At 39.4% G+C, this 27,208-nt stretch overlaps 1 protein-coding gene and 1 long non-coding RNA gene across 3 annotated transcripts; one reads left to right on the top strand and one right to left on the bottom strand.

Annotated features, from left to right (window-relative positions):
• Window positions 1-7,670, top strand: LOC148890176 (uncharacterized). The gene is made up of 3 exons (XR_016116613.1): window positions 1-727; window positions 5,682-5,859; window positions 7,241-7,670. It is a non-coding gene; the product is annotated as an uncharacterized LOC148890176 (long non-coding RNA).
• Window positions 1,165-27,003, bottom strand: rad18 (RAD18 E3 ubiquitin protein ligase). Of its 2 annotated transcripts, XM_089010116.1 has the most exons (13): window positions 26,851-27,003; window positions 25,160-25,238; window positions 23,966-24,027; window positions 23,613-23,683; window positions 18,104-18,450; window positions 17,351-17,450; window positions 15,664-15,851; window positions 14,485-14,555; window positions 14,343-14,403; window positions 10,886-11,011; window positions 8,790-8,913; window positions 6,652-6,693; window positions 1,168-2,198 (listed from the first exon to the last, which is right to left on the bottom strand). In XM_089010116.1, the coding sequence occupies exons 1-13, from the start codon at window positions 26,896-26,898 to the stop codon at window positions 2,093-2,095; spliced, it is 1,425 nt and encodes a 474-aa protein (XP_088866242.1). In that variant the 5' UTR covers window positions 26,899-27,003; the 3' UTR covers window positions 1,168-2,092. The 2 variants fall into 2 exon arrangements, with proteins under 2 accessions (XP_088866243.1, XP_088866242.1); XM_089010117.1 differs by lacking the exon at window positions 6,652-6,693 and having other exon boundaries at window positions 1,165-2,198.
• Between the last annotated feature and the right edge of the window lie 205 nt (window positions 27,004-27,208).

Raw genomic sequence — 27,208 nt, 5'->3', positions numbered from 1 at the left:
GGGGTGGGGGGCAAGGTGGATGCGGCGTCACTAAATAAGATTCCACAACCGTGACTATGAATTTACAAAATCACCATTAGGGAGTTTTGAAGGGAAAGGGGAGGTAAGGAGTAAAAAAAAGAGACTATCACAACTGTCCAGGGCATTTGAGAGTGACATGACAACTAATTCTCACATCCTTATGAGCTTTACACAGCCTAAGTCTTTCAGCGGGGCAACACGTGAACAACAGTAACCACGCATCCTATTCCGCATAGACCGTGATGCGGTTGGCATTCTTGTAAGGTTCTGTTGGCACCTCTGTCTGAAATGAGGTCAGAATCAGGAGGCGGTTGGAGCACTGTTCCAAGAAGGAATACGCGATGCATGCTAAGTGGAAGAAGAAAAAGCAAACGGCAGCGCGGTGCGACGGAGAAGTCAAGGGGAGACAGGATAAGAAGTGTCATGAGTAGCGCATAGGTAGCAATCCAGTTTTTCTCCGTCAATTTGTCTCCGTTGGGCCCCGGGGGGAGAGATTAAGGAGTGTGGAGCGCCGCTTGCTGTCCAGACTCCAGGCAAACTCTGTTTTCAATCAAGATTAAATTCTCCATCACCCTCATTCACATCTGTGCGGACACACTTGCTTTAACCCGAGCTTTCCATCAGTGTTGGATTGATTAAATTACGACCTTGGCAGTTTTTCCATCAAAGGTGATGAAATCCAAGCGAGTTTTTTTCATCTTTCTAAGTGAGTAGTGAACGTTCATAAATTGGCAATGACAATAAACCCCAAACAAAACAAGAGCTTCCTCATCCCGTTTTGGTACCTCATTGTTTTGACGTGTACTCACTTCTAAGGCACCTCCATTCCTGCTGCGTTAAAAGTAAACAAAAATTCGGTGGAAGAACGAACCTAGCAATGCGTCCGAAAAAGACGCAAACATTCGTTTGTGGATGTGAGTATGTTGAGTCAAGATTTTCATCCAACACTGGCTAAAATGTAGCGCTACAGCATTGATTTTGTCGTGTGTGAGAGGTTATAGGTTCCTTATGCATACACTACTGAGGGTCAACTTAAGAACGAGATACGTTCTGTTCATTAGGTGTACGTATTTGTTCATAAGTTGCTTCTGTGCTATATTTTGTATGGAACGTATGCTTAAAGGACAACCGACAGCATTTTTTTTGTTTCCTAACTGACATCAGAAAAATAGCATCTAAAATACCCAAAACACGCAGGCTGATATTTTTAGTCAAATGAAAAACAGCAATAAAAATGACTTAAAGTGTCCCAAAACTACTTCAAAATTACCTCTGAAAGTTTCCGTTTCAGAAGGTCCCGCCTCCTTGTTCATGATGTCACGCCAAGACGTCTTGATTTGCTCGAGAATCAAAACAATGGCATTAGATTCGGAGAAGATGCTCTTTTTACTCATCCAGTTATGAATATGATTCAAATAGTTCTGAAGAGGAAAGCATACATGTTTGCAATCGATTAAAGAAGTCCTTACGTGTCATTTTGAGGCGTCTGGACTCCAATGTAGCATCCCAGAAAATGCACAAGATGGCGCCCAAGCTCCGTTGGAAATGGGCTGATTTGTCTGCTGGAAATTTGTGTCAGCTAGTATAAAACAGTAGTGTTGTTGCAACACACAACGATTCAGTATCACGTTATTTATGTGTTTTCCTTCTAATTTCGTCATCAACACGGATCAACACGAAGTTTTCAGATCAAACAAAGAAGGTCTAACTGAAGTGGAAATTGATCAAAAACTATTGCTTTCTACTATACTTGTCCCTTTCGTAATTTCTGTTGCTGTAAATTTCTTCATTGTGAGACAAATAAAGCTTTTCTTATCTTTATTTACATTTGCACTAAAATCTAAAGCAGACTCTTTGCAATTTTGAAAAGAAAAGATGTATGTATGTACAATGCAAGAACAGGCAGTACAGACACAGTAGTAAAAAAGGAAGGCCGCAAACTGATGATTAAGAGGTAACATTATGAACAAAAAGCCAGGTCTCCACTAAACACGCTTTTGATACATTCTTCCACCTCCATTAAGTCTTCCCTCAAATGTCGTTCATCCTGCATCTTCAATCAAGCCCCTTGTCACGTTCTACGCCGTCGTTTGCCTAAAGCGGTCGATGATGCGGCGGCGGCGGCAGATATCCGGGAGCAAGATGTCCGCTTCCTGGCTGGCGTCCTGTTCGTGACACTGTTCAGAAAAAAAAAGATTGGGTCATTTTTAAATTGCATGTGGAAAATAGGCAACATCTCTCTTGTAAGACATCCCCTGAAGAAGACGTTTTTATTGGGATATAAAATACCCCCAGCAGATGCATAAATGGGATTCAAAAGGTGTTTGGGGGGAGAATGTGCTGCCTTTTATGACGCAACTCTCTACGAAACATTGAAACATTGGTATTTAGCAGAGCTTATGCACCTGTCTCACACAAAATGGCAGAAATAATACTAATTTGTAGTTATGTGAGTAACCCGAGTGTGAGTATTAAGCCTTAAAGGACAACCGACGCCTACGGACAAGTTGTGTCCATAATTTGTAAAATCACTTCTACTGAGCGTATTTTAATAAGATTCCACCGCATATAGCTATATTTTACATTTTAAGACTCGCGCTGAATATTCAGGGAGTCTTGTTTTTGAGTTGGTGACGAGTCCGTACGTGACGTCACTCAAGGAACGCCCCTGACCGAGAAAGCATGCATTTTGGGTACTTTCTTTGGTCTGAAAACATCATGTTGATGGCGAAATTAGAAGGAAAACACATTAATAATGTGATGGTGAATTGTTGTGTGTTGCGCCAAGACTACTACTTGATACTAGTTGACACAAATTCCCAGCAGACAAATCAGCCCATTTCCAATGGAGCTTGGGCGCCATCTTGTGCATTTTCTGGGTCGCTACATTGCAGTCCAGACGCCTCAAAATGACACGGAAGGACTTCTTTAATCGATTGCAAACATGTATGCTTTCCTCTTCAGAACTATTTGAATCATATTCATAACTGGATGAGTAACAAAAAAGCATCTTCTCCGAATGTGAAGCCATTATTTTGAATCTCGAGCAAGGCAAGACGTCTTGGCGTGACGTCACGAACAAGGGGGCGGGTCCTTCTGAAACTCGCCATGCCGAGGTCATAGTTTTGGGACAGTTTAAGTCATTTTTATTGGTGTTTTAAATGCTATAAAACGTTTTTCTGATGTCAGTTAGGAAACAAAAAAATGGTATCGTTTGTCCTTTAAGATGTGATAGAGATCAAACATCTCTGACAAGATGTTATCGTGGTGTCAAACATATGGCCCATGTACCAGAGAAGGCTTGTTATGTATCACAATTAATTAGGCTTGCGGGTCCATTACGAGCAACATTTTCAACAAAAGTAACTGTTGTTGCTAATTTTGTAATAACATTCACGTGCATATATTCTTTATCCTCCGTGAAAAAACTAACTAACATAAATGCAGCTCACTAAGTTACAGAAGTTGTAAAAGTTTGTCCTGACTGTAATTATACTGGCCCCCGATGCCTAAGTCGCTGCAACTCTCCGCACTACAAGGCACACCTAAAAGCATTCACTTTTCTCAAAAACTATCAGTGCATCTTGTAATCCGATGCGTCAATTATACAGATCAATATTCTGATTTCTTGGACGTAGAATTTTTAATGTTCTGTCAAATGCTTTATTACAGCGATTTTGAAAGCTCGATCTAAATAAAGCTGCATTGTATTACTTTCCCTTTTGTGAAGCTCCATCTAGTGGTTGCATATTGCAAACGCAGCCACTATTGTCACCTTCTATTCTATGCATCTTGTAATGCGGTGCACCCGAGATACGAAAAGTTTTCAAATAGTACTATTCATTTCTATTTCAAGGTGCTTGATAGCGCAGAAATTATACTGTGCTACCCCTTAGGACAACATTTTTTGTGGCATTAAGTATGACCCCCCCATGGCAAAAATAGAGAGTGAGTGAGAGGGAGAGATAATATTAACATAACTTCTCTGCAACACAAGAGATAAATAATGAGATATACGTGACTACCAATTGAACTGGAATTTTCCAAACCCAATGACTTGAAAAAAAGCTCTTTACTTAATCTTATGCCCAAAAACTCTGCACCTTCTCTATCTAAACATATCTATGCATGATTAGAATGCTGCCGGGGCGACGACAATTATTTCACACTGTTTCGACAAATGGCGTTCTAATTCTGTCCCCATCAAATTCATTACAATTCAAATTGGTTCCTTCAATGTTTTAAAACCACCAGGCAGAGATAAAAGTGTATGGCATTTAATTAAAAGATAATTACTTATTTTTTTGCATACATATGTCTTCCAATAATTAGTGTCCTTTTGATGACAGGGAAGTGAAAACAACAGATGTGGCCTTCAGGAACCATTTTTTACTTGCTTATCAAATTTGCATTTGAGAAGTGAAATGATTTGTTTTGTAACAAGGTTGACTTAGTTGAATTATGACGGACTTGTTTAAAGGACAACCGACGTCTCCGGACAAGTTGTGTCCATAATTTATAAAATGGCTTCAAATGACTTCTACTGAGCGTATTTTACAAAGATTCCACCGCATATAGCTATATTTTACCTTTTAAGACTCGCGCTGAATATTCAGGAAGTCTTGTTTTTGAGTTGGTGACGAGTCCGTACGTGACGTCACTAAAGGACCACCCTTGACCGTAAAAAAGACACATTGTAGCAGTCCTTCCATAACGTCAATGTATTTTGCTGTACTTGTTTGGTCTGGGGACCTCGTGTTGCACCCAAAAGCCGCCAGAAGAGGGCGTCCAAGCGCCATATAAGGAATTTATCAGCCTGTGTAAACAGAGGTGGCCACAGGAGGTCACCATTTCGTGCCTATTTTTTGGGTGAGAGATTTTCCCCCAATGTTGCCTCAAAATGGCACAAATAAATTCTTTAATCGATTGCAAACATGTATGCTTTCCTCTTCAGAACTATTTGAATCATATTCATAACTGGATGAGTAACAAGAAAGCATATTCTCCGAATCTGAAGCCATTGTTTTGATTCACTAGCAATGCAAGACACCTTGGCGTGACGTCACGAACTGGGGGCGGGACTGTCTGAAAATGCCTAATTCGCAGCTCAATTTTTTTGCAGATTTTGGAGACTTTAGGTCATTTTTATTGGTGTTTTGCATTTGACTAAAAATATCATACTGCGTGTTTTGGGTATTTAAGATGCTATAAAACGTTTTTCTGATGTCAGTTAAAAAACAAAAAAAGTGACATTGTTTGTCCTTTAATCATGATTCTGACACTGAATGCGATTAAACCTAAGATGTTGTAGTTACTGTATACAGTATAGGAATACTAAAAAAAGTTAATTTCATTTCAACACCATTCTGTGGTTCACATGTGGAATCTTTTATGGAATTTCACATGCAGACAGGGCCCCCCCCCTCACAAGGAGTCAAATTTGAGATGGGCTCACAGCCTATGACAAAGTGTCCCAATGTCTCTTTATGCTGACTGTATTGGCAGGAAAAACACAATTCCAGCATTGGAATTTGGGTCACACGTCCACATGGTCGAGTGGAAGCTGGAATGAGGCGAGTGGATGGGCAATGGCTTGATGCGCATGTGAAATTAACAACCTCGACAATCTGCCATGCGAAGATTAAGTCTTTTTTTCTCAGGTTTTCTTCCATCCAAGTGACATGGCAACACCCAATCACCAAGTCTCCAGTTAGCCTGAATGTATCCCGTTCAATGTTTGGCTTCAAAAGGAAGTCGCAGGAGAGTCAGCAGAGTGCCGATGCGTATGTGGAACTGTAGCGGCTTGGAATTAAAGCGGATTTACGTGGGACAGGAGATGTGAGTCTTTTTTCGTCAATGCTACAGCTTCGTCTTTGCTGTCAACATTTAGCTTGTAGCAGACGTGCACATTTCACCATGATGCCCACCTACTCGTCATTGTTTATTTCTTACTATTCCCTTGGTCCACCTGTTTTTGGACCAGCGCCATTTGTTGCATTAATAAACACCCTGCAAGGATCTTCTGTCGCCTGCATGGGGATCCAAACATCCCACTTCGTTCCGACGAGTCAGTTACTTTCTGCCTCGTTCGGAACGTGAAATAAGGAAGGAGTAAAGGAGTAAAGAAAGCACTGATCTTTGGCTCAGCATGCCGAGGCGCTGCCCAGCAACTGGCTGGCAATGCGCTCCTACCTCAACTGACAGCCTATTGAGAAATTTACAAACATGACATTTATATTGCAGGGAGAAAATACTGCTCTGAGCAATGAGCCAGCCTTCAACCAAACAGAACAGTGAGAATGAGACGCGTAAAATACTGACAGACAAAAAAAAAATCAATTCATTTAACAAAGGGGTTTGGTGGAGAGGAAAAAAATGATTTTGTTAATTTTCATAAAACATGACTCACTTTGTTTTTATTTAGCACACCGCAAAATATGCTGCGGGCCGGATGTTGTGACCCAGAAGCGGTGTGGGCTCTACTATATCTAATTATCATATTTTCAGTACGTATTCACTTTCAAACGGAGACTCACAATGACAGCTACAAGAAAAAAGATGAAAACAATGAGAATGAGATTTTATTTATTTATTATTATTGTTTTTTTTGCATAGTGGGGAAAGACTTACTCATTTATGGAAGGTTCTGGTGCAAAGATGTCCGAAATGGAGCTTGAAGGTAGAGAAAATGAGAAGAAAAAAAAAACAATGATTCAATTTTACTGTGGCAACACAAGGCTTTAATAAAATGTGTGGATTGGACTGCGCTGCACTGAATTGAAGTTGGTTCCGGACTTCACACGAGACGATAGAAAAGTAAACATCACAGCGTGAAACTTTTCCCTATTTGCTTTGATGAACAGGTTTCTCTGATTTTGTGCTTCTTGTATTTCAAGACACATCGCGGAGGATATGGGGAGTTGCAACATGACAACTGCCGCAGACACGCAAATAGTGTACGGAGACAGCAGTCTAGCATGTTTTGGAAACGTGGGAGGAAACCGGAGTACCCGGTGGAAAAAAAGCCCATGTGTGAAGACTCAAAAACTGCTTTTTTTTTTCAAATATGTGCTTATGAAACATTTGTGACATTTTCAACAAATCTCTTCCAATATTTTGGTCAATGACACTAAATAATTTCACAACCACAGTCGCGATTTCGACATCTAAAACAGCACATTTCTTCTTCTTCTTTTCCTTTCGGCTTTTTTCCCTTCAGGGGTCGCCACAGCGAATCAGTGCCCTCCATCTTCAGAGGTTTGATTTTCATGTTTGTTTTGGCCAAGCTTTTACGTCGGATGCCCTCCCTGACACAACCCTCTCTATTTATCTGGGCTTGGGACCGGTACAAGAAGACACTGGCTTATGTCCCCTTGTGGCTACAGAACAAGCAACTCTATGAACTTAATAAAGATGAAGATGCTCAGAAAAAAGCTCCCAAACACAAAATGGTCATCGGTACAGCAACATTCAAAAAAGAAAAACTATACTAACCATAAAATCGACAATGAATGAACTTGATTTCAGGACGTGTTGTTGTTGCCAAAGGTCATATGAAGTAACCACGACTACATTCAGTGATAGGAGTTTAGCCTTCACGCTGTGAAGCACTGTGAGGAACTTCAAAATAAAAGGTGTTGATGTCTTGACGTGATTTGATAAGGTAGTTTTTTAAAACTAATTCACTGCCAGACAAATGCAAAAAATGCGTCCACTCCAGTGCCAGGGTTTTTGTCATTTTCACATTTCACGGGACCCGCAGAATATTGAGCTTTAAGACGACAGCACATAAACATTCAATACAGCGTTTGAAACCTTACTCTCTTCTTTCATCAGAAAAAAAGAGTTAATTCCTAAATTATATGGTTCTGGAGTTATATGAGCTTGAAATGAGGGTGGCGGTCCAAAATGCAATGCAATGTAAATTTCTCCACTGCGAGACTAATAAAGGCAAATCCAATCCAATCCAATCCAATCCAATCGAATCCAATACATACATATTGGTTTGTATAGCGCTTTAACAACAGCTGAAGCTGGAACAAAGCGCTAATATGGAAAAAAAAAGGGAATTACTGCCTCCTCGTGGAAAAGAAAAAAAACATTGCCAAAGGCCATAACCAGCGGTTTATCGGCACCCAAGCATGGCAAAACAAAACCCGAACAAATTCGGGAGTAGCGCTCTATGTCTCGTTTTCTCTATAAAGATATAGACAAATGAAAAGGAACTCAAGGCGGAAAGAATGTTTCGAGATTTTTTTTTAACCACGTTTTCCAACAAAGACTTGTTTACCCTCAGGTGCATCACATTTTAGGTTTGTCCTGCATTTGAAAAACTGCATTCAAATTCCCGCTTAGGAACAGCACTTATGATTTACAGTACATGGCGGGAATCCACAAGGTAGGGCCAGCCAGCCCTTTTGGGGTCAATTTTTGGTTTTGCAGGTCCGTGCCAAAAATCTGCAAGCATCCTGCCAAGCATGCCACATACATCTCTCATTGTACAGACAGCCAGTAATATCCTCAAGTAGTTCCCAAGTTGACTTTACACCACCGGGGATAAACATTCAGGCTTTGAGGAAGTCTCACCAAAGAGTTTTAGGGTGTCGCATGTAAGTACCGTATTTTCTGGAATACACGGTGCACCTTCAACGAATGACATATTTTAAAACATTTTCCATACATAAGGAGCACCGGATTATGAGGCGCATGTTCTTCTGTTCTTGAAAAAATATTTTGTTTTAGATGCAGTACTTTATGGAGAGACTCACCTGCTGACAGACACGTCGCTGTAAGTGGGGCTGTTTGAGTAGAAAACGCCTCTTGGAAGAGGCTCCTTTTCTTCCTCGCCTTCAGATTTGGTATCCAAACAAGTCTTTGATTCTGCGCCTGGAGCTGAATGATACAAATGGATTTCATACGTTATCTTACATCACAGACAGTACATCAGGGCCGCCATAAAGGATTGATACTGCGCATGGGTGTCGGACAAGGTTCGGAGCGGAAGTAGGAAAAAAGCAGTTTTTAAGAGAAGAACAAAAGAGCCAAACAAATAAATACTTGGACTTAAACAAACAACCCATTTACAGTTAAATTACCGTATTTTCCCGCATAAGGCACAGCAGAGTATAAGGCGCACCCCAATGAATACTGTATTTTCAAACCTATTCCATATATAAGGCACACCGGAGGACAAGGCACACCTTCAATGAATGACAAAAGCTTTCCAAATATAATATATGAATATATGAAAGTTTTCCAAATATAAGGCACACCATGTTATAAGGAGCTACGGTCGAGCCTGGGGTTACGCTTTACTTCTTCTACAGGAAGAAATAAAGTCGATGGCTGCTGACAGTAGTTGGGAAACCTGTTGTGACTCAATAATACTTCACATATAAGGCACACCTGTGTATAAGGGTCATTTTTAAAAGAAAATTATGGCTTTTCGATGCACCTTATACACTGGAAAATACGGTAATTGTCACTGATTTTAGTCATGGACATCGTGACTTGTCAACTGATCTTGGTAGCCCTACAATCGAGATTGACAGACTCATGTTATCATCTATCATGCTATTTATTTATTTATTTTACATTGTATCAGCTGTCGCATGACATCTGAAAACAGTAGCTCAGAAGAATGGAAATCAGCTTGGTCAAATAATTACATTTTTACCTTGAATATCGTTTTTGCTTCCTTTAACTCATTCACTGCCAGACGTGCAAAAATGTCTCCACTCCACTGCCAGGGTTTTTGTCATTGTCACTCGAATTCCATGACCCACATAATATTGTTTTAGGACTATATAAACATTCAATACGTTAGAAACCTTAGACTCTCTTCTTTCATCAGAAAAAAATTCCTAAATGATATGGGTCTGGAGTTAGATGAGCTTGAAATGAGGGTGGCTGTCCAAAATACAATGCAATACATGCACCCTGGTTTATATAGCGCTTTAACAATGGCTGAAGCTGCAACAAAGCGCTCACATGGAAGAAAGGAAAATGTGAGAAAAAACATTGCCGGAGGCCATGGCCAGCGCTTTATCGGCACCCAAACAAGAATAAAAACAAAACGCAAACAAATTCAGGGACGGCGCTCTGCGACATATTCAATTCCCGAATGAATTTGTGAATGAGTGAAGCTGAGTTGCCTCATAGCGATAAAACGTTAAATGTATGCAATGCAAAAAGTCAACAAAAAGTTAACATACTGAATAAATACCACCAAGTATTTCACATCCCAGGGCAAACCAAGCAAAAGTTACCATGACCCAGCAATCTGTTCAACATTGCATGGGTCGTGGAACCCCACCCGTCCGTCTTTGGTCAGTGGGCAAGGGACACCTTGAACTGGTTGCCAGCCAATCGCAAGGCACACGGAGAAGAACAACCATCCGCGCTCACGCTCATGCTGTGACAATTTAGAGCACAGGTGTCAAAGTCAAGGCCCGCGGGCCAAATCCGGCCCGCCACATCATTTTTTTTCGGCCCGCGAAAGCAAATCAAACTTGTTAAATTCCATGACGATTGCTAAAATCTGAGCCAAAATTTCATATTTTTGGATGTCAACCACAATAAAAGTCATTATTCTTGACTTCAGATTTGAAAACGAGTTATTCATTAATTTGCTGTGTGCTCTATATGTAATATTTGAAGGGATTTAAACATTCTAATGGGTTCCCCAAATTCATAACGGCCCTCGAGAGGAAACCATATCTACAATGTGGCCCGCGGCAAAAAATGACTTTGACACCCCTGATTTAGAGTGTTCAAATAGCCTGCCCTGCATATGTTTGTAATACGTTTAGGTGAAGGTTGACAGAGTTTGTGATGCAAAAGAATATCTTTAGGATCCTCATACCTGCCAAAGGTGTTTGCTCTGTATCCTCGCCACCCGCCGCCTCTTGTATCTGAGTCTGGCTGGTTGTATCTAGGCGACCACGAACCTGAGCAACCAGTCGAGAGAAGTCGTTGCTGTGCTGCTTCCCTATGAAGATAATGATGCATAAGAAACCCCTTGAATCGAGTGAGAGTGCACTTGGAAGGCTGCAAGGTCAGTAGGCTGCCGTCGGTTAAGTAACACTGAAAGTGACCAAATATGTAATTGCTTCAAATATTGCATCATCAATGAGCCACTTATCCATGAATTTGAAACACTTCTGAAACACAAGATAATGATTTCCAAGGAAGCTACTCGATCTATCACAGTTTGACTCTGCAAAAGGATTATTAACAATGTTATTTTATTACATTGTCAATTACAGCGGCGTACAGCTGCACAACATCAAACAAACAATGGCGTCACTCATCGGGATTTCCAGATTTGTTGACAATGTTGAATAAGCAGCTGTTGATTCTATAAATGATAAATGGCCAGTTTTGACAAAAGACTGCAATCGCATGCGAGTGCTCCACAGAGTTTCCGGTATTATCAGCTAGCTCGCGATGCTGGCAGGGTGACTCACCCACATCCTCCTGTGATAAATCAAGAGGTTATCACAGCAGTGCAGCTATTAATAGAAGCCTCCTCCTGTGAGTCACATTCATTCTTCACTTTTTTTTAAATTTTAAAACACCCCCCTCCCCCCTCACGTCTTGTCAATATGGTGGTTAAGCAGAAAAGAATCTCCAATGGTGCAACTTATGTTCGAAATGTACCCCAAAGGTGAAAATTGACCCAGTAAGCTTTCACTTTAGTTTGACTTTGGGCAGATAGTGTGAACTTACTGAGAAAAGGCAGCATGACGGTTGAGGTGGAATATCAAACATTTTTGGAGGGACATTCCAATTTTAGTTACTCAAATGCTCATTAGAGAACATCTTTGCTTGTTGTTTTTGGACTGGTTTCATGGTAGTAACTAGCATGTAACCATCTAGTTGCACTATTCTTCCAGTAGGGCTTGGCGGTTAATCGTAGTTTTGATTTTACAATAAAACTAAACACACGATAAAAAAAATTACACACACTGTATAGTAAAATAAAAAGAAAAAATCTTCCCTCCTGCTGACTCTCATACAGCAGTCGCACCAATGCTAAAGCTAAGCTAATATCCCATTCAAAAGCAAACCAGAAATTAGAATCAGGTTCAGGAGTGATGTTCCTTCAAATAATATTTACACACAAACACAGTAAGATGGCACTACTTATAGGCACAAATTCCTCTTAAATAAGAAAAAAAAAAGCTTTTTAAAATAGAGTTCAATAGCAAATTTCTTCTGTACTCAATCTAAGGGTGTAGTTCCATCCCTGTTTGGCACCACACTGCCCCCAAGAGGCCAAAATGCCAAGCACAGTATTCTGGCAATTTATTTTGTTTTTGTCATATCAACACACATAATTGTGTGTTTAAAGATTGAGATTTTCTTAAAGGATAACTATGTCATGATTGTAAATACCAAGTATGCAATTTTGATTAACATGCAAAGATGACTCAACACTATCAACTTTGGCTTCACGCAGGCTAAGTGTTAGAACTATTACTGGAGCAGCGTTCCGGTAGTTTCTATTTTACTTTGTAATTGAAAGTGCCACCAGGAGAAAAGCTTGACATGAATGTCTTCATCTATAAAAGCTTATATGTTTAGGAAAGACTGAACGTTTGGGGCCATAAACCCGAGTTTAACGTTTGTTCTAGAGGCCACTGGGCTATTTTAACATAGGACTAAAATCATTACGTACATTAAAGGACAACTGACGTAATTTTTTTGTTTCTTAACTGACATCAGAAAAACGTTTTATAGCATCTAAAATACCCAAAACAAGCAGTATGATATTTTTATTCAAATGCAAAACACCAATAAAAATGACTTAAAGTGTCCAAAATCTGCAAAAAAAATTGAGCTGTGAATTGGGCATTTTCAGAAAGTCCCGCCCCCAGTTCGTGACGTCACGCCAAGGCGTCTTGCCTTTCTCGAGAATCAAAACAATGGCCTCAGATTCAGAGAATATGCTTTCTTGTTACACATCCAGTTATGAATATGATTCAAAGAGTTCTGAAGAGGAAAGCATACATGTTTGCAATCGATTAAAGAATTTATTCCGTGCCATTATGAGGCAACATTGAGGGGAGATGTCTCAACGAAAAAGAGGCACAAAATGGCGACCTCCAGTGGCGACCTCCGTTTGCACAGGCTTATAAATTCCTTATATTGAGCTTGGACACCCTCTTCTGGCGGCTTTTGAGTGCAACACAAGGTTTTCAGACCAAACAATACAGCAAAATACATTGACGTGATGGAAGGACTGCTACAATGTGTCTTTTTTTCGGTGTGGGGCGTTCCTTTAGTGACGTCACGTACGGACTCGTCACCAACTCAAAAACAACACTTCCTGAATATTCAGTGCGAGTCTTAAAACGTAAAATATAGCTATATGCGGTGGAATCTTTTTTAAAATACACTCCGTAGAAGTCATTTGAAGCCATTTTACAAATTATGGACACAACTTGTCCGGAGACGTCGGTTGTCCTTTAAATCCACTGTTAGAGAATATGATGGGCTTTCATGAGATAAGATCAAAACTTTAGCAATTGAGTTAACGCCTGCAAGTCTTTCTTTTTGTCTCACGGCTTTAAGTGTTCTTTGCAAAGAACTTCAAAATAAAACATGTCCCTGGTCTCAAGAGGAATACAAATCCAATTTTTGCTTTTCATTGCAACAGAGGACATCTTACTGACCGGTCTCACTGTCAACATATATTGACTATGTGTCAGTGAAAGAAAAACGAATGTCATGTGACTCGCTATAGTGCCCCTTTTGTAGCAGTTTTCAGAAGAAGCTTTTGTGGTTGTGAAATATATAGTTCAATCCTACCATGAACTGGCAAACTGCCACAAAGCACTTCAATATTTCAACTTATTGAATTGATTTTTTTTTTTTACCGATGACTGCAATCATGAAGCTGACTTTTGCAAAAGGTCAACAGGTTTATATCTTTTTTTTCCCCCTCTTTTTAAGAAATGTACACAAAATGTACTTTTTTTTCCCAGATGGGTAATTGATGAATTACATTTGTGACAGTTTTACGCACCGGGCTACTTTGCATCACTTTAATTACAGCGGTCGGTCAACACTGAGTAGAACTTTGGAGTACGGTAATTTACAGGGGTTTGACATTTGTAAATATTGAAATTTACTAAGTGTTGAAATTGCTTCACAATACAATACATATTGATTTATACAGCCACATGTGTATTGTATTCTCTAAATATGTGACTTAGCAGTTCAAATTGACACCATTTATCAGACATTAGCTGGCATCATTGTAGCAGAGGCCAGATATGTAAACAATAAGTAAATAACAGTACCAGTTTACTTACTATACGCTGAGTGAACCTCATCAATTTCCTCCTTGGAGTGATTCTTTGAGAAAACCATAACCTGCACATTTAAAAGCAGTGAAATAACATTTCATGGACATGATCAACAATGTATACAAATACAAATTAAGTCCCAACTCACAGGTTTGACTTTGTCATGGAGCTGATTTTTGATCCTCTCAGTGGCTTCCACCTCTTTAACAATTTCTTCGACTGTTGAGGAATGATATCAGACATAAGAAATTTACCGTGTTTAATGCAGCAGTTAAGCAATTTTTATTTTATTTTCCTATGGTTCTCCTAATTTTGAAGACTAGCAAGCAAGCATGGGACGATTACACAAGCTCACAGTCACCAACTCTGGTCCTCGAGGAGACTCTAAACCAGCATGGTTTAAAGGACAACCAACGTCACTTTTTTGTTTCTTAACTGACATCAGAAAAACGTTTTATAGCATCTAAAATACGCAAAACACGCAGTATGATATTTTTTGTCAAATGCAAAACACCAATAAAAATGACTTAAAGTGTCCAAAATCTGCAAAAAAAAAAGAACCCGGAAGTTGCCAGTTTCAGAAGGTCCCGCCCCCTTTTTCGTGATATCACCAGAAGACATCTTGCCTTGCCGGAGAATCAAAATAATGGCTTCAGATTTGGAGAATATGCTCTCTTGTTACTCGTCCAATTATGAATATGATTCAAATAGTTCTGAAGAGGAAAGCATACATGTTTGCAATGGATTAAAGAATTTATTCCGTGCCATTTTGAGGTATCTGGGGGCGGGAAATGTAGCACAAAAAGAGGCAGAAAATGGCGACAAAGCTCCAGTAAGGAATTAATCAGCCCGTTTCCACAGGCTGATTAATTCCTTACACAGAGCTTTGTCGCCCTCTTCTGCCTCCGTTTTGGTGCTACACGAAGTTTTCAGCCCAGCCAAGTACAGCCAAATGCATTGACGTGATGGAAGGACTGCTACAATGTGTCCTTTTTTCGGTCAGGGGCGTTCCTTCAGTGACGTAGGGTGAGGACTCGTCACCAACTCAAAAACAAGACTTCCGGAATATTCAGTGCGAGTCTTAAAACGTAAAATATAGCTACATGCAGTGGAATCTTTGTAAAATAAGCTCAGTAGAAGTCATTTGAAGCCATTTTAAAAATTATGGACACAACTTGTCCGAAGACGTCGGTTGTCCTTTAAGTGTTCACTTACACAAAAAGTATTAATAATATTTTTTTTCCCATAGCGAAGGTCACGACAGAGTGACTAATTTACAACAGAAAGAAGCATAAAATAACAGCTTTGGAGGACTGCTTTCCTTCACCTGATTTAGGGTTGAGTGAGTCACACTGTGCATTATAAATATGCACAAATTCCTTATGCCTTTTGATCATCTGATCGCGGGAGCCTTTCACAGAAAGGTTCCATTCCTTGAGTCTCTGCTTCAATTGCTGCAGGTTAAGCAGGTTGTACACCAACTTCCCGATTGGCCGCATTGCCTTGCCATAGGAGCTGTGACAAAAACATTTTACTCGTTAACACAACAATCCATTGGATTCAAGTCACTGGGCTGTATTATAATGAAGGTGTATAATGGAAACGTCAACAAAGTAATTCAACATTAATATCACTGTTTGCGTGCTCTATATCCGCAACATCACCAATGACAAGGTGAAACAGAGTGGCGGGATAAATATTTTATATTTTATTTTTATTTTATAAATGCCAATGAATTGCATGCTAGCTAGCACTACCAAGTTAGCACTTCTACTACGATACGTGAATGGATGAACACGTACATATTATATATATATATATATATATATATATATATATATATATATATATATATATATATATATATATATATATATATATATATATATATATATATATAAACAGTTTCTGCACCATAGACATAGAAAGTAAGACATAAGTTGCAGGACAGCGGCTATCCAGGACCAAGTTTGGACATCCTTGACTTTAGTGATAGAAAGTGCATTTAAAATAGCATTAACATCTCGCTTCATTGTGCAATTGATCATTCAGAGAAAATCATTTCATTGTGTCATTGTATTTATTTATTCCTTTTTATCAATTTTTATTGTGTGTCCCATTAACTCATTCACTGCCATTCCCGAATTTATTCGGGAATTAAAAAGCATCACATGGAGCGCCATTCCCGAATTTGTTCGGGTTTTGCTTTTTCTTGCGGGAGCGTGCAGATCAAGCGCTGGTCAGACCTCTGGCAATGTTTTTCCCTCCCGCGAGAGGGCAGCATTTGCCTTTTTTTACAGCCACCCCCATAATCAGATAACTCCAGACCCATACAACTTAGTAATTAACTCTTTTTTTCTGATGAAAGAAGAGAGTCTAAGCTTTCTTACGTTGCATTGAATGTTTACATAGTCTTAAAACTCAATTTTCTGTGGGTCCTGCAATTTCAGTGAAACCCCTGGCACTGGAGTGGACACATTTTTGCACATCATCTGGTAGTGAATGAGTTACAAAATATCAAACATCATGCCAATGATAAAAATGGGACATATAAGGGACCACAAAGTAAATTTTCTAAATTATATGCCGTTTTAGTTGACATCTGCTATACGGGAAATGGAAGCAGGCTGTCCTATGAACATAAAAAACGTGTCATTGACACCCATTGAAAATGCATTGGAGTGGGGAAAAAATGCCTTTTTTTTTTTTTAACCCGGTCCAGGTACCAAAATTCTTCCTTGTGACATTAAAGTGTCATCTAGATTAAGTGGTCTGTCCCGGTGTAAAAATATGACCATCATCAGTCATTAAAAGACAATCAACCTGCTGCACATAGTGCAATATGAATCACCCGGACCACTGAAACTCAAATCAAATTAAGATTACCAGAACTCAAATCTTCAACATGGAGCATCACACTTCATTTTGAAGTCAGCACATGTTTTGTGGTGTTTACACGGTATTCTGAGTCAACATTTCTCTGCTCAATATGTGTTCAAGTGTCGAGACTTTACCTTCTTAAGCTTTCCTTCTTGTCGCCACTTGTGAGGCACATGTCCAAATGTTTGTTGATAAACGGCTTGGACACACTTAAGGAGCATACAGGGCACTCCACTGCAAGAAGACACATTGACTGGATTCAACACGTATAAAATGTAAGTTACCCATTAAAAACGAATGGAATGGAATTTAGGTGGAGGAACATTGTCAGATTATTTTTAGAGTTCCGGCTCAAGGGCATGCACAAGGATCAAGTACAGCTTTCTGGAGATCCTGTGGCATTTTTTCATTATTTATTTGTTAACTTTTCTTTTGTATATGGCACAGTGAACAGGACATTGCACCAGCAGAATTGAAAAGAAATGTAAAGCGTTTTAATGAGATGGTTATGTGATCCATGTTTTGTTTTGATGTCTGGGTCAGATGATGCTCAATGTGACCACATAAATTAAAAAAAAAAGAATGTAAATATGTACAGATTAATAAATAGTCCATCGCTAAATGTAATAGCTTCATGTGCAGCATCAAAATCACTTTCACCTTTCAATTGCATTTTATACTGCTCAAATTGAAAGGTTAGTTTGCAATCTATCAACTGCCACAAACATGTGACCAACACATTTCCTCTAAATCGTGACTATTTCCTGGAGTGATTTCACGGTACAAGGCCTGATAATGCCCGGCCTATCAAAAGATTGTGAATACAGGTTGTGACCAACCCGACGCCATCGGAACTAACAAGCTTGTGCAGCGATGAGATGCTTCACCTTTGATTACAGGCTTCACATCCGTTGGCGGTGATGAGGAAGAATGCGGCATCTCTTCCGCCGTGCTGATGCTGTGCAATTCCGTCTCATGCTGCTTCATGGAGTTTGCGTCCAACATGGATTCAGCTTCCACATCATCGGGCTCTTCTTTTACAGTGGCTTTGCGGGTGTCTTTAGATCCAGTCGAGGCATCTGCGGTAGATTTTTGGGGCTTCTTCGGGAAAAAGTGACTCACGAGAGAGTTGTTGCTTTTTCGGCCTTTGTCGCTCGCTGTTTTGCTTTTGACTGATGTTGAGGTCTTAGGGGATATTGGTGGAGATTCAAAATAAGTTTGGGATAACTGCTGTCTGGGTGGGTAGAGATAAAAAAGAGGGAGAAAATGTGCATGGAATTACAAGATGGAAACCGTTCAGTTGAGAGTAAAAGACAATTGCGTGAAAGCTCTTCACGTCACAACAATACACAATTACATAAAGACCATATGTCATGTGGGATAAATACACCAGTGCAGTAACGAAAAAACAAAACTTGTGTAGTCAGTGATTGGAAGTCTTTTAACTATAATGCCAACAACTCACTATGTTTCTTTTTTAACAGACCATGAAAAGGGCGACGCTTTGTCTAGTGAGAGGCAAACAAATGTCAGCAAGTCCATTACAGAGTAATAAAATGGAACCAATGAGGTGTGCGGCGCTTTGCCTTCCATATTTAAAACTTTATATTTCAACTAATTGCACCCATTAGCTTGGCCTGACGCGTATCAAACACGCAGGCGCTTCTTTTTTGCGCCACTTCCTACGCCGCACATGACTTTGAGGGGGGGGGGGTGAACTCTCACACACTTCATTATCTCATTCGTTGTCATTCCCGAATTTATTGATATGATTGTATTGTATTTTGAACAGCCGTCCCCATTTCAAGCTCAGATAACCCCAGACCCATATAACTTAGGAATTAACTCCGTTCTTCTGATGAAAGAAGAGTCTAAGGTTTCTAACGCTGCAATGAATGTTTAAGTAGTCCTAAAAATCAATATTCTGTGGGTCCTGAAATCTGAGTGAAAATGACACAAACCCAGCCACTGGAGTGGACACATTTTTGCACACTGTCTGGCAGTGAATTAGTTAAATACTTTTCTTCACTTCATTAATATGTTAAGTCTCACGATTTGGTCGGGAGACCCCCGATTTTGAACACAATACTCACAATAATTTGTAAGGTAAAACCAAAGAAAACGTCAAAAATACATTTTTATACTAATTGAATGTATAAATAAACAATGAAAGGATTTTTGTGTTTTATTTACTTCTAATTTACACTTTTGTAACACTCATATTATTTTAACACACACCGGAGAGTTGCGAGTACGAATATCTCCAGATTTATGATTTCTGAAACTTAACATGTATGCATTAAAGCTCAGTCAGCAAGTAAAAGTGAATCCACCACAGAAGAGTACCAGTGTTAGATTTGCTTTAATTAGTCTTATTGACTTGTATAATTGTGAGTATTTGGAATGTCACAAACATCTCTCTTTCGAGCCAAAAGATATTACTCGACCCCCAAAAGTTTTTTTTATTATTATTTTGGAATGAACGTAATTTGGACTTGACAACAATTGAATGTGCTGCATTGTTTTAAATGAAGCGAGAACAATCCACAGGCTGACTTGAGAGTTGGCAGGGGGTGGGGGCCGGGGGGGGTGTTTCCGCAGTGGTGCAATCGCTCTCCACTCACTTTAAATATCCAGTCGGATGAAGATAACCAGATTTGTAGCAGATTCCATCAACAGTTCATTAGTCAGTGGCAGGAAGGAGATCATCAATCATCCATTTTAGAAAAGAAAGTGAGAAACGTCTTGACTTCAGTACAAATGATTGTTTGAAGTCATGAACCAACTGGAAAGTACAGTATTTTCCAGTGTATAAGGCGCACTGGAGAATAAGCCATACCCCGAATGAATTTTTTCATATATAAGGCACTATAAGATGCATATTTTCAATGAATGAAAAACGTTTTTCAAATATATATCTAAATACAAAAAAACATTTCGCCTTACACACACTTTCTGGGAACCAATTAAGTTCGTAAACTGAGGTATCACTGTATTATAAGTGCCAATATTTGACAACCTATTCACTGAACAACCCCCCCCGTCAACGAAATAGCAAAAATATAAATTCGAATGAGAAAGCCTGGATTAGCAAACAAAATGCCATTTTTACAGATTCAATAAAGAAGGCCATAGATCGATGCAATTGTATCATTCTAAAGTTGAACTTCTAACTCTAAAATACAGAAAATGGTGTCTTCAATTCCCCAACCGTGACCAGCAGGAATAACAAAGAGTGAGGTACAGGCGCTGTTCGGTCGTGTGCTTTGGTGTTCTTTCGCCGAAGATTACTCCGCCTGCCGTGGTTGGGGCGGCGCTCCATGTGTATCCCGGAAAGTAGTGTGTATGCCACGGTTTATTTTTCATAAATTTTAACGTTCGTAAACCGAAAAATTCATAAGGCAAGGTTTTCGTAAACCGAGGCCCCACTGTAATGAGTATGCTGGAGCCTAGCGCAGCCGATTTGGGCAAAGATTGTTCACCAGCAAACAAAGACAACTATTCACACTCACAATTAATCCAAAGGTAAATGCAGCCTTCTGTTTACCGAACAAGACACGAGCAAGAGCCTGGATTCAAACCATCAACCTCAGAGCAGCAGGGTAGATACGGTAACCACCTCTCAGCATGCCGTGCGAATACATATACAGTAAAGTCTCGTTATATCGATATTCAAGGGAGTCCGAAAAAATATCGATATAACCGGGACTATCGATATATCCGACCCTGTTTGCATGTAATTTTCTCCATGCGTGCATAGAAATAGTATCGATATAACCGGGACTATCGATATATCCGATATCGATATAACGAGACTTTACTGTTTATGTATAAAAACCAGATGTCTATTTCAAAGAACATTTCATCTGGAGTGCATCACCTCTAATGCAGGTCCTCGATTTTTTTTCTTCCGCTGATAGAAACACATTTTCAGGCACTCAAGCTGACAGGAAATTAAAAGGAGCAGTGGCGTCAAGCGGCCATTCGTTTATTTGGTGTCAACAGACCGAAGTGAGACCTTTTGCGGTGCTGATAACCTTGAGGTGATTAATGAAAGCACGATAGACGGCCGATAACAAGAAAAAAAAAAAAAAATCAAAGGGATTTCAGCATATGTACACAATCACAAGTTTTTTTGTGACATATTGGTCATATTGAGGGTACAAGTAGTGATGTCATGATAGAAACAATATTGCGTTTAAAAAAATTGCTGCCATGTTTATTTAAAGCAGCACACCTTTAAAAAAAGGCCTGTTTTTTTTTCGATTTATGCAGTTGCAGTACCCTTTCGTGCAGGGGTGTCAAAGTCATTTTTTTGCCGCGGGCCACATTGTAGTTAGTTTCCGCTCGAGGGCCGTTATGAATTTGGGGAAGCCATTAGAATGTTTAAATCCCTTCAAATATTACATATAGAGCACACAGCAAATTAATGAATAACTCGTTTTCAAATCTGAAGTCAAGAATAATGACTTTTATTGTGGTTGACATCCAAAAATATGAAATTTTGGCTCAGATTTTAGCAATCATCATGGAATTTAACAAGTTTGATTTGCTTTTGCGGGCCGAAAAAAATGATGTGGCGGGCCGGATTTGGCCCGCGGGCCTTGACTTTGACACCTGTGCTTTAGTGCAAGGGTGTCAAACTAGTTTTTTGCCACGGGCCACATTGTAGTTAGTTTCCGCTCGAGGGCCACTATGAATTCGGGGAAACCAATAGAATGTTTCATCGCCTGCAAATATAACATATAGAGTGCACAGTAAATTTATGAATAATCAATTTTCAAATTTGCTTGATTTGCTTTCGTGGGCCGAATAAAATGATATGGCGGGCCAGAATTGGCCCCCGGGCCTTGAATTTGAGAAATATTGCATGTACTGAAACTGTAAATTTAGCTCTGCAACTTTGACTGCTCAACTGTTTTCGGAAAATATGTCAGGGAGACAGAAAAAGTCAAGTGATCAATGTGGTCTGGGGGTCACATGAGATGAACTTGTGATTTCAAAACACTGGTCAATTTCCTCGAGGCCAGCAGCATCCTGACATTGGGCTTTAAAGCAACATGAGCTGCAAAGCTACAGAGTATATGCGACAACAATATATGATGTTACGTAACCGCAGCTAATGAAAACAAAAGCTCCTGTGGATTTGCCTTAAAACCTTCATTTAGAAATAAATTACAATGAACCGAGTACTGCGCACGTGTCAATATCATGCCAGTGAATTGCAGTCTGCTAAAATTGGTTCTCGATAATCGTGTCAATAAAAACGAGATACACTAACATCGCTGCAATAATAAATATTCACCACGATTTTGGTTTAATCACATTAGTGGGTTGGGGGTTAAAAGGGAAAAAATAAATAAAAAGCATGACATAAGCATGTTTCTGTAGACCTCGACAACTTCACCATGTTTCTTCCCCTGACTCGGAAAATTAATTTCCTAGCCGACATCGACCGTTACAATGTCGCCATCTGTTTGTGTTGCTGTAAATGCAAATGGCCCGAGTTATTGTTTAAAGGACAACCTACACCATTTTTGTTTATTAACTGACGTCAGAAAAAAAAATTAGCATCTAAAATACCCAAAACACACAGGCTGATATTTTTAGTCAAATGAAAAACACCATTAAAAATGCCCCAAAACTACTTCAAAATGACCTCGGAGATGACGTGTTTTCCTTCTAATTTCGCCATCAACACGGATCAAACAAAGTACCCAAAATGCATTGTGTGTCGCTTTGTCGGTCAGTGACGATACCTATAGCGATATGCGGTGGAATCTTTGTAAAAAACGCTCAGTAGAAGTCATTTGAAGTGATTTTACAAATTATGGACACAACTTGTCCAGGGATGTCGGTTGTCCTAGCAACCAAATTATAATATCTAGAAAATTTCTTAAACTTGAATGTTAACGAAAACAAATGCAGATCGCCATCCAGAAAATCATTTTGTCACATCTGTGCGCTTACTCTGTATATTAACTCATTCGCTGCCGTTCAAGAATTTGTTCAGGTTTTGGTTTTTCTTGCGGGTGGTGCCGATAAAATGCTAGTCAGCCCTCTGGCAATGTTTTTCCCTACCACAAGGGGGGAGAATTTGCCTTTTGTTCATGTTAGCGCTTTGTGACAGTTTCAGCTGTTGTTAAAGCGCTATATAAATCACTATGTATGTATTGTATTGTGTACAGCCGCCCCCATTTCAAGCTCAGATAACTCCAGACCCATATAACTTAGGAATTAACTCTTTTTCCAAGATTTCTTACGCTGCATTAAATAATTACGTTGTCCTAAAACTCAATATTCTGCGGGTCCTAAAATTTGAATGAAAATGCCAAAAACCCTGGCACTGGAGTGAACACATTTTTGCACATCGTCTGACAGTGAATAACTGCTTACCTCGCAGCTTGAAAGTTGACAACCAATTCATCCAACAAACGGTTATTTTGTAGATCTTGTTCTGTTGCGTGCTAGAAGAAAAGGAGGCAGAAATAATGATATAAAAAAAAAAACAAAAGAAAGACACAGGGAAATTGAGTTATAACCACAGTCATGGAACAAATTGAACTCAAACTCTAACACTGGACTTTCTTTTCTCATACAGTACATGCAAAGCACAGAATGCAGTCACTTTTCTGTCACAGTAAATAGTAACGATTTGATTTGATTTTTTTTTTCTTTGCTAAGGAATAAATTACATTTCTACGAGTTCATACTTATTCATGAGATTCCCGCAAATGCTTCAAACTTACCGCATTGCAAACTGGACACTGCAACTTATAGGAAAAGAATTTTCGGATGCACAAGGAGCAAACTGTGAAATGATACACAGACAAAGTGGAGCATTTGTTATGTGATAGACAGCTTGTTTGTTTTGAACAGTAGGCAAGATACAAGGCAAAATATTGGTATGTAGAATATATACCCGTCAATGAATGACTCAAAATCCACCCCAATGAAAATTTGGCACTCGTATTGTATAAAAAAAAAGTTTACAACTAAATTGTCAGCTATCGACTAATCAGAATCAGAATCAGAATCATCTTTATTGCCAAGTATGTAGAACATACAAGGAATTTGTTTCCGGTAGAACACGCTGCACTAGTATCGTCGTCAAAAAAACTGCTAAGTGGCACTATACAGTTCTATTTTGGCTACTGTTGAAGAGTTCAAAGAGTTAATGGCTTGGGGAAGAAGCTGTTTAAATGTCTAACTTTGAATTAAGAAGATGGCCAGTAATTGGTGTATTTTTACTAGTGTCAATACTTTGTCAACTCATTCGCTGCCATTCCTGAATTCACTCGGGAATTGAAAAGTGTGATGTGGAGCGGCATTCCCGAATTTGTTCGGGTTTTGTTTTTTCTTGCGGGGGGTGCCGATGAACCGCAGGTCAGACCTCTGGCAGTGTTCAACAAGGGGGCAGCATTTCCCTGTTTCAGTGTTAGCATTTTGTTCCAGCTTCAGCTGTGGTTAAAGCGCTATAAAAACCAATATATATGTATTACATTGTATTTTGGACACCCGCCCGCATTTCAAACTCAGATAACACCAGACCCATATATCTTAAAAATTAAATCTTTTTTTTTGATGAAAGAAGAGAGTCTCGGGTTCCTTACGCTGCATTAAACTCAATAATGCGTGGGTCCTGCAATTTGAGTGAAAATGACAAAAACCCTGGCACTGGAGTGGACACATTTTTTGCACATCATCTGGCAGTGAATGAGTTAATATTGCTTTTGTCAAAGGAAAAATGTATACTGCTGGAATCATCAAAGATCTGTCTAATAACACTGGTTCCACGCAAAACAATTCAAACTTCTGATTCGACAGACATACTGATGCAATTCCACCTGCCCATCAATATCCGCACAAAACACAAAGAGCAGGAAATAACATGAGCAGCAAATCAATGCCACTCAATCAAGGAGGACAAATGCGGTACTTACAATTGTGCGAGCATTTGGTCATCATTGAAGTGTTGAGAAAATCAAAACAGATTGGACATCGCAAGAGGGTGTCAACGTTCTAGAGAAAGACGAAAACAAAATAAGAAATTGGTCAATTGTGAGTCAACACATTTGGAAACAGTCCATCTCGGTACCTGTTCCCAAAAACAAACAATCTCACCACACCGAATGACATTCCGTTGAGGGTTTTCACTTGTGTGGTGATGAAACAAGATAAAAAAAAAGGTCAAAACAGTCATTTTAGCAAAAAAAAATAAAAAATAGAATCTCTTGGACCTCGACGATTTACTTCCAGAAAAAAAAGGTGTGTAGACAATAAACATTTTGTGGGCAATGACAACCAATGTAAGATTTTTTTTAATCAATTCCCCATTAGTTTTTAGCATGATATATCCTCACGTTTTAGCTGATAAACCTTCACATTCCTTTGATCTAAATGCACGTCTCGTCAGCTGGATTTTTACAAACAGATCATAGCAGGTAGGAGCGACAGGAACTTGGTCCAGCCTTCTATCATCCTCAACACTGGCAGTTCTTTTCATTTTATGTACAAAAGACTGCCACTCACCGAACTGGGAATGGAAACTTCGACCTTCAGGCCTTCAACTAACTGTTCTCCCAATTACGAAAATCAAACATATGTTTTCTTGTGTGCTTCTCTCGAGGGGGGCTTTGAACGCCGTGGGGAGGAAGGGGTGGTTTGTATTCTCCCTTTCATTTTATGGTTACTTGACCAGTAGTTTGATATGTCCTTTTTTTAACGGTGAATTATGGATTTTATCTACAGCTACAGTATAGATGGTAAGCAGTCGTCTGGTTTGTGCTTTTCAACTTTTTTTTCTTACTGTACATTATGCACTTTAATACAGATATTGTATTTGCTGACTGGTACTCTTTCATGATGTTGTTTTTCTTTGCATCATAAACCATGCACTGTACTTTACCTTGTAGCTTCTCTTTATGAGCTGCCTTGTATTATGTTTGTGCACTCGGTGCATTTGAAGCAATTTTACTGCTTAACATATTTTAATTATGGGTTAATGTTTTTTTGTTTTACATGCACTTTACATTGGAGTCAGTCATTCCTCCGTGAAGCATCTCCAGCTGATCCAGAATGCTGAACCAGACATTATTAGATAGTCACTATCAAATACTGTCAATAAAGCACGCACAACTATTATTTGTCCATGTTAAGCGCTTTATTATAGCTTCAATTGTTGTTAAAGCGCTATATAAATCAATATGTATTGTATTGTAAATTTCTCAGCATGACCTGCTGAGAACCCAATCGTCCCCCGAAAAAAGACAATTCAAAGTCAAGTTCGCCGTAACCTGCAAATATACATGGAAATGGCTACGATAAGGAGATAAATATTTCGATTGCAAAAGACTGGATTGCAATTATTCCAAAACACCTTTCCCGCACGTACTGTATTAAGTTTTTCAGTTTTACTTCATTTGAAACTTTTGATGTTTCTCTTTCAATAATAACCAAAAGCACATCGCGACGTCTAGAAATATCGCATTGCAAACGAACACCAAGAGCTACCGGCTCACCTTAGGTAAAATAGCTTTGAATGTGCTGTTAGCTCTTTTCGGAACACAACTCGCAAATTAGCCCACAAGCTAAGAAACCCCATTAAAAACCACTGACAGCAGCTGCAACTTACTTTTAAAGCCAGACAAGGTAGGAGATATTTTTCTGTTTGGGAGGCCATAGTCGATCAATCAAATAAGTGCAGCGGGGCAAATCGACAGATTTTGGTCTGTTTTGAAACACATTGTCCCGCCTGAAAGTAAAAAGCCCCGCCTACGTCATCTGACGACTTCCGCTACGTCCTAGTTTCTGAACTGTGACTTTGTTTCAGAGGTCGAGAGCATGTATGAAAATATTAACAATGATTTATTGTGGTTGTTTGCGGTCGTATATCACTGCTTTGATTCACACATATAGCTTTTAAAATATTTTTGGTGGATCCATAAACTAACGCCGAGGGGGAAGAATACCTGATTAGCAGCGTCTCTGAG

Source organism: Hippocampus bargibanti, linkage group LG12 (genome assembly GCF_051943395.1).
Source record: "Hippocampus bargibanti isolate YZ-2025 linkage group LG12, ASM5194339v1, whole genome shotgun sequence".
Taxonomy (NCBI): domain Eukaryota; kingdom Metazoa; phylum Chordata; class Actinopteri; order Syngnathiformes; family Syngnathidae; genus Hippocampus; species Hippocampus bargibanti.
Note: the sequence above shows the minus strand (reverse complement) of the source record. Positions and strands in the feature narration are given on the sequence as shown.

Bases quoted from the DNA above. Each gene is read 5' to 3' on its own strand.
- rad18 (XM_089010116.1), bottom strand. From the start codon at position 26,898: ATGGCCTCCCAAACAGAAAAATATCTCCTACCTTGTCTGGCTTTAAAA. The intron at 18,451-23,612 runs GTAAGCAGTTAT...CTACCCACCCAG, and splicing joins GTCAACTTTCAAGCTGCGAG to ACAGCAGTTATCCCAAACTT. The intron at 6,694-8,789 runs GTGAGTCTCTCC...TCTACCTTCAAG, and splicing joins AGCGACGTGTCTGTCAGCAG to CTCCATTTCGGACATCTTTG.